Raw genomic sequence first — 13,996 nt, forward strand, 5'->3', positions numbered from 1 at the left:
CACCGGGTCAAAAGGCATTATAGAAGTGCGATTAATCTGCGTTAATTTTTTTAATCGCGTTAATTTTTCTGTGATTAATTAATCGAAATTAACGCGTTAATTTGACAGCCCTAGTTACTACTAAACTTACTTACTTACTATCTCAGGTGGATAGGTATGCTTGAAACTGTCTTAATCCAGACTTAGTTATGAATTTAAAACAAAACTCTAACATCATTGCATAGAAATATACAGAGTAGGTGTGTGAGTAGGGTGAAATTTAACAGAGCCACTTTAATTAAAAATACTGAGCAGATTACACACACACACACACACACACACACACACACGTACACACACACACACACCTGTTCGACCAGTGCCACCTCTCAAACACAATAGCTCTTTCAAAAGAGGCACACGGGCTGAGTAATATTCATCATAGTGATGCCAATGTCTACCCCAGGGCTGATGTAATTACATATTAGACTGACAACCAAAAACACTGCGGTTGTCCACAACCTGTAATGCATTTAAGCTGTATATATTAACTATGCCATAGTGATACAATGAACGCTACACGTAACCATTGTCAGTGAAGATATTCTATACTCTTTGTCCTACAGAAAAGCATTAGACCACTATGGGCTGTCAGAGGGCTGCATCAGTCTGCAGTGCAAGGTAAAGTTAACTTTTCTACACTCACCTTGACTATTTCCTCTTATCCAACACACAAGAATACATATTTCCCTCTGCTCAACATTTCTCCTTTACTTACTCCTGACCTCTTTCCTTCCTTTCAACTCACTACATTCCTTGCTGTTTCTTGTTACAGTGGTGAAGCAGCCGGCCGCTGAGGACACAGTCACAGGCAGCTATGGCAGGTTCATCAGTGAAATAAAGCCCCAGCACTTGTCCTCCCTTGTGCTCCACCGCAGCAAAAGAATGGTGCTAGACAGCATCGGAGTCGGTCTGATCGGCAGCACGACAGACGTGTTCGAGCTGGCACTGCAGCACTGCCAGGTGAGCTATTAGGGAAAAAAGGAACCGAAAGAACTCTCTTTTTCTCTTTCCTCATATGAGGCAGTGTTGAGACGGATGAAAGCACTTGCATGACCTTATCTAGACAGCAGTCATGAGTCAGCTCAACAGCTGTGTGTGTACGGATGAGATGAACACAGGTCTTTACTATACTGAATTTCTTCATATCATTTGGGGAAAGTGAGATTTATTGTTTTAATGTCTGACTCTGGTGACCTTCATCTCTACATTTTCTCAGTTTGACAAATGACTTTTACCTGTAGAGTGATATGCCATAGCTTTTGAAGTAAAGTTCACTCTTTATTTGTGATGACACAATCCGTTACAGTAAAAGGTTGTACTAAAACAAATAGTCCTTGTGACAACTCCCTGTGTTTACCTGTCTATGTCTTCCCCCCCATTCAGCACATGTATGCCCCCGATGACATCAGCTCTGTGTATGGACGCAGAGGCACGAAGCTCTCTCCGACACTGGCAGCTTTTGTCAACGGAGTAGCGGTGAGTGGAACAGACGGCTCACTCACTACTGTCCCAAGTACACCACATTTAGACAACATTTCAGATGCAACAAACCCATTACCTCCTAGACCAAACAACATCTATTTAATAATCATATGTCAGCAGACTGGGCAGCCAACCACAGGAGGGGACGATGATAATACTGAATTGACCCCACATTGCAATTGTACAGAAGGGCAATCATGATGTCATCATGATGTCAAAATAATTTCTGCACACTGCAATTTGCCTACAGCGGTTGGGCAACTAAAGGGATTTTCCAAGTCACTAAGAAAAGAAATGGGTGTAGCGAATCAAATTGCAGCTAAAAGCTAATTATGGAAACACAAATATTAACAACTGTCAGCTATGTTACTTTATGGAATACAGCTACATCATGTTTTTTCTAGCAGCTTGGAAAATCATTCATTATTCAACAAATTGCTCTACTATTATTCACTTTTATGTGTACTTTTTTTGCTGCAGACTCACTCCATGGACTTTGATGATACATGGCACCCTGCCACTCATCCCTCAGGTGCAGTGCTTCCCGCTGTGCTGGCTCTCAGTGACATGCTGCCTGCTAACGGCAAACCCAGTGGCATGGACTTCCTGCTGGCGTTCAATGTTGGCATTGAGATCCAGGGTCGACTGATGAGGTTCTCTCATGAGGCCAACAACATCCCCAAGAGGTAAGCCCCAGATCCATATTTGACTCTGCTGATCTCTGCAGTGATACAGTACAAGGAGGCTGGTGCAGTGTAATTTGCAGTCTCTTAGTGGTGTCAATGAGCTGTGAAAAGCTTGTTATTATGTTCATCTCACGGACAGCAAAGGCTCTGTGGGTAGCGTTAGCACAATTAACCATCTGGAGGAGAGTAGCACACAGGACTGCATTTGGAAAGTGTTTACACCCATTCAAATGACCCACCACGTTATTTGCTTGTTTGTCAAATACTGAAATGAATAAAACCATATGTCCTCAAACAACCCTGAAAAAAAGCTTTCCTTGTATGTAGAGAGTTGTGTAACAGAGATCTTGAACAAAGAGACACTTTGACACTCAGAAGTGCCCTCCAGTCACAAATAGGTAAATAGTTCCAAAACACCTGACCAACGTCTGTCTCTTTCCATCTGTTTTTCTCATAACCAGGTTTCACCCTCCCAGTGTGGTGGGCACCATGGGAAGTGCAGCCGCCTGCGCTCGCCTCCTGTCTCTGGATGCCACCCAGTGCAGTCATGCCTTGGCTATAGCTGCCTCTCTGTCTGGAGCCCCGATGGCTAATGCTGCCACTCAGTCTAAACCCCTCCACATCGGTAACGCCTCACGTTTGGGGCTAGAAGCTGCTCTGCTGGCCTCCAGAGGCCTTGAAGCCAGTGCTCTGGTGCTGGATGCTGTGCCCGGGGTGGCAGGCTTCAGTGCCTTTTATGAAGATTATGTGCCGCGGCCGTTAGAATCCCCCAGCGATGAAGGCCATATGTTCCTGCTGGAGGAGCAGGACATGGGCTTCAAGCGCTTCCCGGCCCATCTGGGGATGCACTGGGTGGCAGACGCTGCGGCCTCGGTCCATAAGGATCTGGTGGGGTTCGGCCCCGGCACTTTCTCCCCAGCTCAAGTCCAAGACGTCCTGCTCCGAGTCCCCAAATCAAAGTACATCGACAGGCCTTTCCCAGAGTCTGAGCACGAGGCACGCCACTCCTTCCAGTTCAACGCATGCAGCGCCCTCCTGGATGGAGAGGTGACCGTGCAGTCTTTCACACCCGCTGCCATGAGGCGCCCTGAACTGCATTCTCTGCTGAGCCGCGTGCGCGTGGAGCATCCACACGACAACCCGGCTAACTTCAATCTAATGTACGGCGAGGTGCAGGTGACACTTGTCGGTGGGGATGTTCTGAAGGGCCGCTGTGACACCTTCTACGGCCACTGGCGCAACCCACTGACCAATGAGAGCCTGGAGAAGAAGTTCAGAAACAACGCGGGGGCGGTGCTGTCCTCAGACAGCGTGGAGGGGCTGATCCACGTGGTGGAAGACCTAGACAGACTCGGGGACCCCAGGGCCCTTCTCTCCCGGCTGCAATAAACACTCACAGGCATACACGAAAACAGCCAAATAGAAATGTGTTGTATATAAGTATTTTATCTAAATATAAAGCAGCCTTTCTTTTGGACTTGGCAGAGATGGTACATGAAAATCAGCCGTAGGCCACTATACTGTACACTACAATTGTTTTCAAATGCCATGTTTCAGTTCTGACAAATACTGGGATATCTGCTGAGCCATGTCAGAACATATTCATGTAATGCAGACTGTACTAACTTATTTAATTATATTGTTCTAATTTATTTTAAGGTATTGAGAAATAGTAAGTAAAATGTGATGTACTTAGATTGTAAAGGGAAAATGAAGGAATTGACTACTTTCAGAAATCAACATTATACATATGTGAAATATCTTGCACTTTGTACTTTAGACTGTGTGGTTTTTGGGGGGCAAAATAGTGGATTGTTAAAATGTAAAAGCAACATTATTTTCTCTTCTGCTTTATTCTTACATGTGTAGCATTTCTGATTGTGTATTTGAATAAAACTACCGAAAAAACAAAGTCTGACAAATGTACAGTTTTTCTTAATTGCTTGAGCGCTTTTGTCCATTCAGAATTGAATTTTTCTGAACACTTCACACACAGGATTACAGTGCAGCCAAAATGACAGAATTTAATTCTTTACAGAATGCTCTCACATTCACAAGACATTTAACACACGCAACAACATTGAATATTTCCTTGAGCAACACAACACGTTGTAAAATCAATATATTTTCTAATTCAATCCTTACACAATGGACAGCAAAATACTAAACACATCCAGCAAGACAACAAATCATACAGCACTCTGCACCAGCACTGAACACACTTTTCTGAAATGTCCTGTTGAAGTATTTTTTTAAAGAGACATTTTACCATACAGCTTTACAGTAATGCAACCATTTAATTGTTGTGTGTTTGAGGTTTTCAAATGAGCCAATCATTGTAGCACAAATATAAATACAATGGTAACACTTTACAATAAGGGTACATTAATGAACTGTTAATTAATGCTTATTTAATGCTATTAATGTAAGTAATGCTTAAGTACGGTTAGTTATTGCTTTGTTGATGCTGATTAAGCATGAAGTAAGCATTAGGTAACAGTTCATTAATGTACCCTTATTGTTAAGTGTTACCAATATGATAAATCTAAAAGTATGCAAACAAAACTTTTGGGGGGAATTCTAAAAAACAACTATAGGAGCCTTTTTGATCCAAAAAGCAGCACAGAAGTGGCATCCTTTATAGGTAGAGAAGGACTGATCGCTGATTGAACATTTGTGCAAAGGAGTTCCAAGAAGGTGCATGAGGCATTCATGATCATGCAAATCATTTATATTGGCCGTAAAAATAAGTTTTCCTTTTTTTAACACATTTAATGCAAACCACTGTGATGAGGGATCTGTGCTCACTGTTTAGAGAAAGAGCTTGGACAATGAGTGAAACCAATGAGTAAGTAACATGTTTGCAAAAGAAGGTGATGATAAAGATCAAGTTATTAAACGTGTCTAAGCAATTGAGAAAAACTGTAAATGATAGCAATGGTGTGAGAAATTGACAGTAAAGTGTATTCTGGTTGGCCTAGAATAATGCGCACGTCTCTTCCTGTGACTACCTGAACACACATTGAAAATGAAGGCAATTCAAAATGTACTAACCATTTCGTACTCTGTAGTTCCCTAAAAGACACATGAGGTAAAGTACAGCACATTAGTTTGTCATAAGGTTAATCATTATAAGTAAATTATTTAAACCCTGTAGATGTCTGCACTCCTTTTTTTTCAAGTCTGAAAGTTAAAAAGAAACTGCAAATGCATCCAAAAATGCATTTTCACAACATTTGAGGTGGAAACAAAAACAAAGATGAGCAGCAGAGTTCTAGATTTAGAGCAGTGCTCGTTAAAGAAACCTGTTCTCCTCATACCAGTCTTTGAATGTGTGGCAATAAGTTTACACAGTAAGACGTGGACACTGTTTATTTATTTATTGGAAACACAGAAACTAAACCGGTCCTTTGTGCCTTGTAGACACTACTAAGGATGCAGAACTTACGTACCTGCATTTCCTCAGAATGCAGCAACAAGGAAAGACTCATAAAACACTTCACATAGACAAAACATGAGTAATGTTAAAATGATCTGTCCTTAAGAAAAAACAGAGTAGCTATCTGTAACAGAAATCAGCATTGTGTTGCAGAGGTGGCTAGCTGAAAACCCTTTTCTTTTCAAGCGTAGTTATCACTACGTACGGAGCCCCTAAAGGGACATGGAGGAAAAAAAAAATTTTGGTAAAAAAAAAAAAAAAAAAAAAAAATCAAACTCGAGATCTCGAGTTCAAACTCGAGATCTCGAGTTTGAACTCGAGATCTCGAGTTTGAAGTCAAGATCTCGAGTTTAAAGTCAAGATCTCGAGTTCAAAGTCGAGATCTCGACTTTGCCTTCAAACCTCTCTCACCGTCACCAATGGTCCATGCATCAAAGGCATATCAATTAATTTATGGGAAACCACACAATAGTGTCATGGAGGAGTACTTGGAGCATTCTTTTCTCACACTAACACCAAACTACAACCTATTTGGCCTAAATCTAACGTTTATTATGCACATTGGAGAGAAAAGTGACAATGATTCACTTCATTTTGGCGCACCATGGACCGAGAGCGGAGGTCTAATTGTCAACACACACACACACACACACACACACACACACACACACACACACACACACACACACACACACACACACACACACACACACACACACACACACACACACACACACACACACACACACACACAATATGTAGACGGTATACATTTGACTATATCAAAACGTGAACGTTTCCAAGACACAATGCCGCCTACACTACACCTGAGGAGAACTCTGTTTGGCTGTATTGGCTGGTCTGATGAAGGCTATAATTTGCACCGGATTAGACTATGTCCGCGTTCTCCAGTGACTCCATATGATCGGATCTTGAAGCACTCACAATAGTGCAGGCAAAATATGAAATTCAACCGGATTATGCGAACTTTCTATTTTTCCTCACTTGGAGAGAGAAAAAGCGCTGTTCCTGTGCGCTCTGGCACTACACCAGCTGTGCCCGCCTTGAGCCTCAAACTGTGTCTTAATAGAAAAGATAACTGCAGGTCATATGACAAAACTAGCGATTGGACTAAGTTAGTAAAGCCTCATTCACACTTTCAGCCTTTCCCAGGAAGGGATCGTGTGTGAATAAAACACAGTCTGGACTACAATAATAATAATTAAATAAAAAAGCTAATTTTTTTCTCTTCCGTTCTGAGGGAAGCTTTCGTGCGTAAATGTGCCACACCGCTACATGCCTACATGTTTGTCTCTGTGTACAAATGAAACAATCGATCGCTGATTATAAAAACTAAATTAAACTAATAGTTTGAGGAGAGTCTGCACTGGTGATTTCTAATTATAGCAGAAATTCCTCTGCTGTGCGCTGGGGAGAAACAGCGCCTGATTTGTTTTGCCTCGCACACGGTCGAGAGAGATAAGAGGCTTCACCCGACGGCACATGTTATTCATCTATTGCACCCAAAAAATCACAAATTTTAACTAAACAGCAGCAAAACTGTGAGGATCGCGTGGCGCTGTCCAATGTGCAGATCTGGAGCAGAATAGTTACCAGCGTGTCTGTTTCTCCCCAGCGCACAGCAAAGGAAGTTCTGCTATAGGCTATTAAAAATACGCCAGTCCAGACTGTGTTTTATTCACACACGATCCCTTCCTGGGAAAGGCTTAATTAGGCTTTACTAACCTAGTCCGATCGCTAGTTTTGTCATATGACCTGCAGTTATCTTTTCTATTAAGACGCAGTTTGAGGCTCACGCCGGGCACAGGTGTAGTGCTGCCAGAGCGCACGGGAACAGCGCTTTTTCTCTCTCCAAGTGAAGAAAAATAGAAAGTTCGCATAATCCAATTGAATTTCATATTTTGCCTGCACTATTGTGAGTGCTTCAAGATCCGATCATATGGAGTCACTGGAGAACGCGGACATAGTCTAATCCGGTGCAAATTACTCTTTGCGACTCATAATAGCCTTCATCAGACCAGCCAATACAGCCAAACAGAGTTCTCCTCAAGTGTAGGCGGCATTGTGTCTTGGAAACGTTCACGTTTTGATATAGTCAAATGTATACCGTCTACATATTGTGTGTGTGTGTGTGTGTGTGTGTGTGTGTGTGTGTGTGTGTGTGTGTGTGTGTGTGTGTGTGTGTGTGTGTGTGTGTGTGTGTTGACAATTAGACCTCCGCTCTCGGTCCATGGTGCGCCAAAATGAAGTGAATCATTGTCACTTTTCTCTCCAATGTGCATAATAAACGTTAGATTTAGGCCAAATAGGTTGTAGTTTGGTGTTAGTGTGAGAAAAGAATGCTCCAAGTACTCCTCCATGACACTATTGTGTGGTTTCCCATAAATTAATTGATATGCCTTTGATGCATGGACCATTGGTGACGGTGAGAGAGGTTTGAAGGCAAAGTCGAGATCTCGACTTTGAACTCGAGATCTTGACTTTAAACTCGAGATCTTGACTTCAAACTCGAGATCTCGAGTTTGAACTCGAGATCTCGAGTTTGAAGTCAAGATCTCGAGTTTGATTTTTTTTTTTTTTTTTTTTTTTTACCAAAATTTTTTTTTTCCTCCATGTCCCTTTAGGGGCTCCGTACTACGCCAACTCGCACCGGTGCAGTGCAGCAAATCAGTCCACAAATCAGAAATATAAAAAGATCCTCAATTTAGTGTACAATTGAACAGAAATGTTCTTATTTTTATGAACGACATTACATTAAGATAATGTGGAACACTTTTTTTGGGGGGGAAATGTAGTTTGGTTTTGTGTAATGCAGGAATTGCCCGGCTGTGTCCACAGCTTTTAAACAGAAAAAAAGGTCAGCACAACTTTGTCAGTGTTCACAACAGAAACTGTAAATAGTTCAAATGAACTAAGTGGTTGAGATTGTGCTCTGGTTAGTGTTTTGCCCTGAAGCCAGGTAACAGATTACAGCTGACAAGCGCGCTTGCATTTATTTGTAATGAGAATTTGTCCTTAATGTCCAGCCTGGTTAAATACAGGTTAAGTAATACATAGAAAATAAAGGACCACAGTTGTCCTTAAGGCTTTTAGACTAGAATAGGCCTACTACGTGGAAATTAACACTTATTCATAATAGAAACACAGCACAGGATGAATTATAAAAGTCGAAATTATATCATATGAGTGTTGTGTTTTAAAATAATGCAAGATCCCCAGTCAAAGTTGGTTTCACTGCAAAAGCATGTGAATTAAAAGAACACCGCTATGCTTGACAAGTCCCTGTCCTCAGACAGCCTTTCAAAATTACAAGTGAATAATATCAGCAATGAGAAAGGCAAGGCAATGCAAGTTTATTTATATAGCACAATTCAGACACAAGGCCATTCAAAGAGCTTTACAGGGGCATGAAATACATCAAGATTAAATTTGAGAGCTGAGAGTTGCAGCAGACCTCACGTTTTCTGGGAGTTTGTTCCAGATATGCGGTTCATAAAAACTAGAAGCTGCTTCAGTTTCAGTTTCTATGAAAGTACAGTAATTACTTTTGCACTCGTGGAGTAAGGGGTGGGCGACAAAGACACTATTGTACTCTAGGATGAGGAACTATTATACCTGAATGCCAATCAAAACATTACCCGTGAATGGAGCAACAAGAAAATACTTCACATAAGTTAAACATGAGTAATGTTAAGATGATCTGGCCAACCCTTCACTGATCTGTTGATTTACCTGGAAAGTATTCCTGTGCACACTTTCGGTATTGCTTTGGTTTATTAATAGAAAACATCTCCATGTTAATGACAGTAACAAGACAAAAGACCCAGTGCTGCAAAGCCCGGCTGGGAAATAACAGACAGACAATGTGGGACTGGTGTGTTTAGTTTGGGGGCCTGCTATGGCTGCAGGAACCCGGCTTTTTGCCATAGTTGTACCTGCGTCAAGACGGCAGAATGGTGAAAGGAGTGGAGTGGGTTTGTGTCGTCATGTGCAGTTGAAGTTGCGATGCGTCTGATGCCATTGAGAATAACCAAGAGAGTTTTAGTATCAGGACACACTCAACAATATGGACGGGAATTCTTCCACAAACAGGATGGGTTAAAGGTGTAGACGTGCCATATTGTCTTCACCCAGAGCAAACAACACAATATAATATTGCAACCTCACACACTTAAACACATCCACACCATAGACCTGATAGGTCCACACCTACAGCGAACGACAAAGAAGGAATTACTATAGGAGCCTATGACAATGGTTGAAAGTGTTGCTATTGATGTGTGCCAGTAAGCCCCAGTGTTCAGCTTTACAGTAAGGAAAAAGGAGAAATAATGGTGTATTTCCCCTTCACCATACTCATAACCCAGTTTACTCTTAAACAACAGTAAAAGAAAAAGAGCATAGGGGATTGTAAACGGGAACATGAACTACTGAGAAAATATCTTGCGGCTAAATGTAGTTTTTGACCACACATTCGGGCGACATTCATAGGAGACCCTTGGTAAGTGTGAGTGTGTGGAGCTCAGTGTGTCTTTGTACTCCATGCTGTAGTTAATGTTCAGCCCTGAAGCCAGGTCACAGATGACAGCTGACATGGTACTCTCAAAGGACCACAGTTGTCCTGAAGTCATTTAGACTTGTTTGGTTACGCTAGCCACCTTTTTTTATTCCTTGAAGAGGGACCAACATATACAAGAAGTTTAACACAAGGGATAACAGTTTGGGTTACAACTACTGGATGTCATATCATGTTCCAATTTAGCACAGCAGAGAGCAAAATAACATGAGTCCTAATACAGCTGATAGTTCAAAAGCTAACCAAGTTAAAACAAAATAAAAGATCACTAATGCATACTATGTGGGAATGAATGCTTCTTCGTAAAAGAAACACGACACAGGATGCATTCAGTTATCACCAATGTATAAATTATATTATAATAGTGTTATGGGTAACACTTTACAATAAGGTACACAAAATTGTAGTAGCTACTACATACCTACTACATAGGTTTTTTTTTTTGTGCTACCTATGTGTTAGGTAGCACAAAAAAAAAACCCTATGTGTTACCTACTACATAATTTTTTTTTTTTGCGCTACCTATGTGTTAGGTAGCACAAAAAAAAACCCTATGTGTTAGGTAGCACATAGGGTTTTTTTTTTGTGCTACCTATGTGTTAGGTAGCACAAAAAAAAAACCCCTATGTGTTACCTACTACATAGTTTTTTTTTTTGCGCTACCTATGTGTTAGGTAGCACAAAAAAAAAACCCCTATGTGTTAGGTAGCACATAGGGTTTTTTTTTTGTGCTAACTAACACATAGGTAGCACAAAAAAAAAACCCTATGTGCTACCTAACACATAGGGGGGTTTTTTTTTTGTGCTACCTAACACATAGGTAGCGCAAAAAAAAAAAACTATGTAGTAGGTAACACATAGGGTTTTTTTTTTTTGTGCTACCTAACACATAGGTAGCGCAAAAAAAAAAAACTATGTAGTAGGTAACACATAGGGTTTTTTTTTTGTGCTACCTAACACATAGGTAGCGCAAAAAAAAAAACTATGTAGTAGGTAACACATAGGGGTTTTTTTTTTTGTGCTACCTAACACATAGGTAGCACAAAAAAAAAACCCTATGTGCTACCTAACACATAGGGGGTTTTTTTTGTGCTACCTAACACATAGGTAGCACAAAAAAAAAAACCTATGTAGTAGGTATGTAGTAGCTACTACAATTTTGTGTACCTTATTGTAAAGTGTTACCGTGTTATGTTTTATGATCCCCTGAACTAAGTTGGCACCTTACTCTTGTGGAAATAAGGGATAGGCGACAAAAAAGGAACTGTTACCTGCGCGGAAATAAAAACAATCGCAAGAATTGTTGCTAAGTCTAAGTTGGCACCTGTCTTCATACAGTCCTTCGCAATTACAAGCGATTAATGTCAGCAATGAGTGATGACGTTTTTTTCTCATGTACAGATAAAGGATGGGCGACAAAGACACTATGTACTTAAGGATGAGGAACTTCTGTACCTGCATGGAAATTAAAACATTTCCCGTGAATAGAGCAACAAGCAAAGACTAAAAATACTTCACATAGATAAAACATGAGTCATCTTAAAATGAGCTGTCCCTATTATAAAACATTGCAGTAAAGTCACTGATACAATTTCTTGGAAATAATTAAGGTGAGAGACAGGGCAAAAACACTTTTATTTCAAGCACTGATCCATTCAAAGTTGTCTGTCTATTTTGCTTCCATGACATGTCTTCTTATCACACCAGTATAAACAAAAAGGTCCAAAATATACAACCCTTGTCTGTTTGGGTCTGTATCTCCTATGCAACCATCTTCAGCGGCCATTATCTCAACATTAGTTATTTCAATACACTGAACCATGAATCTAAAATTCTAAAGCAACTGGAAATATATTCCTGTTCACACTTTTTATTTTGTTAATAGGAAACATCCCAATTGTAATTACAGTAACAAAGACAAATGACCCAGTGCAGCATAGTCCTTCTGGTGTATCATAACTAGGAGAGTTTTGGTATTGGGACACACTCATGAACGTAGACAGTAATTCAGTCACAAAAAGGATTAATTAAAGGTTTAAACTTGTTATACTGTCTCCACCCAAAGCAACCAACACAACACAATCTAATAGTGCATCTTCACACACCTAAACACATCCACACCTAAGGCTTTTGACAAAGATGGAATTATCATAAAACAATGGCTGAAATGGTTGCTAATCACGTGTGCCAGTAAGCCCCAGTTTTAAGCTGTACATTAAGTACTGGTGGTTTCCCCCTTCTCCATATTAATTACCCAGCTTACTCTTAAACGACAGAAAAATAAAAGAGTAATTATTGACCACATATTTGTGCGCCATTGAGGCGATCCTTAGGAGTGTGGAGCTCAATGTGTCTTTGTACTCTGTATTGGCAGTGGACACGATTTGTTTCAGCAGCACACACAGGTCAAACATGCTCATGTAGTGACTCATAAATAACTTGCTAAAGCTAATCTTTTCCTGAGAACTCTTCATTTTACTTAATCCAACCCTTATACAGACAAACTCCTTATAGAACAAAAATATCTTTATTTATCTGATGAATGGGTTTTGCATGTGAAGTAAATGAGTAAAAAACAAAACTACCTATGTCATATAAATAAGAAAAAAATCTTCCAATCGAACTGGCTTTAAAGTGTCCGCTGTTAACCTGATGTGCAATTGGAATGAGTAGTTCATTTATTGAAATAGTTTTGTACTTAATAAAAAACAACTGCCATGAAACTGTAATATTGTAACACTATCTGGGTTAAGCAGACACACTGACAGCAATATGACAATATATTTGCAAAGGCTAATCAAATCTAAAGATGGTATTTCAGCAATGAACCTGTATAATGTTCAGTTTCTCTTCACAAAGTAAATACAAAAATCTAATCTAGCACCCATTTGATTTCAGCTGGTGAACTTTCCAAACTTTCCCCCAACTAATGTTATCCACCGCAGCCTTGTAAATACAGTGCATGTGTTGTTTGCATTACAGTCATTTTGGTCTTAAAACGTCATAGCTGAATCTCTTAGTTGTGTAAGTAACGTGTGTGTGTGGGGGGGTAGGGGGGGTACTCAACCAAGGTCAAAGAAGTCTCAAGACAGATCCCTCTGACAAAGACATTGGTCTACTCAAGAGGAAATGCGGTTTAGGAAATGATGTGTGAAAGACCTTGAGATGTTCAGCAACAGTAGCCAGAGGGGTTGCGCTGATGAGGCACAAGTCTACAGAGCCTGAGGTTGGATGTTTGGCTTTGGAGCTCAAACTCCTGGCCCAGCTGGTGAAGGTTGAACGTCTTCAGCTTGAAGCCCAGGGCCTTACGGTTCCCCATGAAAGAAGCCCATATGGGATTAAGCGTGGGTGTTGAGTAGAGTCGGAAAGATCAAGGTTCCTCATAAGCAAAGCCTGCTGCCATCTAGTGGATGGTCTTGCATACGTGGAAAGTGATAACTTCCATCCCCAGGACTGATGGTGTCTGGCACACTTTTCACTGTTAGAACCAAATTATCCAGATGGCTCACATTAACTGGACAGGCAATTTTGAAACAGACAACTCCATGTGTTTGAAAGATAGGACAAATCAGTTCTAGCAGCGTTCCTACAGCAAATTCGATTCAAGATATTTTTCAGACTTTAAATGCCAAACTGTGCTGTAGTTAGTGTTTTGCACTGAAGTCAGATCACAGGTTACAGCTGACTAATGCACTAAAACGACCACAGCTTACTGCACAGGTGTCCTAAAGTCATCTAGACTATTTTGGT

At 40.7% G+C, this 13,996-nt stretch overlaps 1 protein-coding gene across 1 annotated transcript; it reads left to right on the forward strand.

Moving 5' to 3' along the window:
* Nucleotides 1-909: 909 nt before the first annotated feature.
* irg1l (immunoresponsive gene 1, like) lies at nucleotides 910-3,599 on the forward strand (the record flags this gene model as incomplete). The annotated part of the gene is made up of 4 exons (XM_080035130.1): nucleotides 910-1,002; nucleotides 1,426-1,518; nucleotides 2,005-2,210; nucleotides 2,672-3,599. Exons 1-4 carry the CDS (start codon nucleotides 925-927, stop codon nucleotides 3,597-3,599), a joined length of 1,305 nt encoding a protein of 434 aa, XP_079891256.1. The 5' UTR covers nucleotides 910-924.
* Nucleotides 3,600-13,996: the final 10,397 nt, after the last annotated feature.

The sequence above is a fragment of the Ammodytes marinus genome (genome assembly GCF_949987685.1).
Source record: "Ammodytes marinus genome assembly, chromosome: 10".
In the NCBI taxonomy this organism is placed as follows: Eukaryota; Metazoa; Chordata; class Actinopteri; order Uranoscopiformes; family Ammodytidae; genus Ammodytes; species Ammodytes marinus.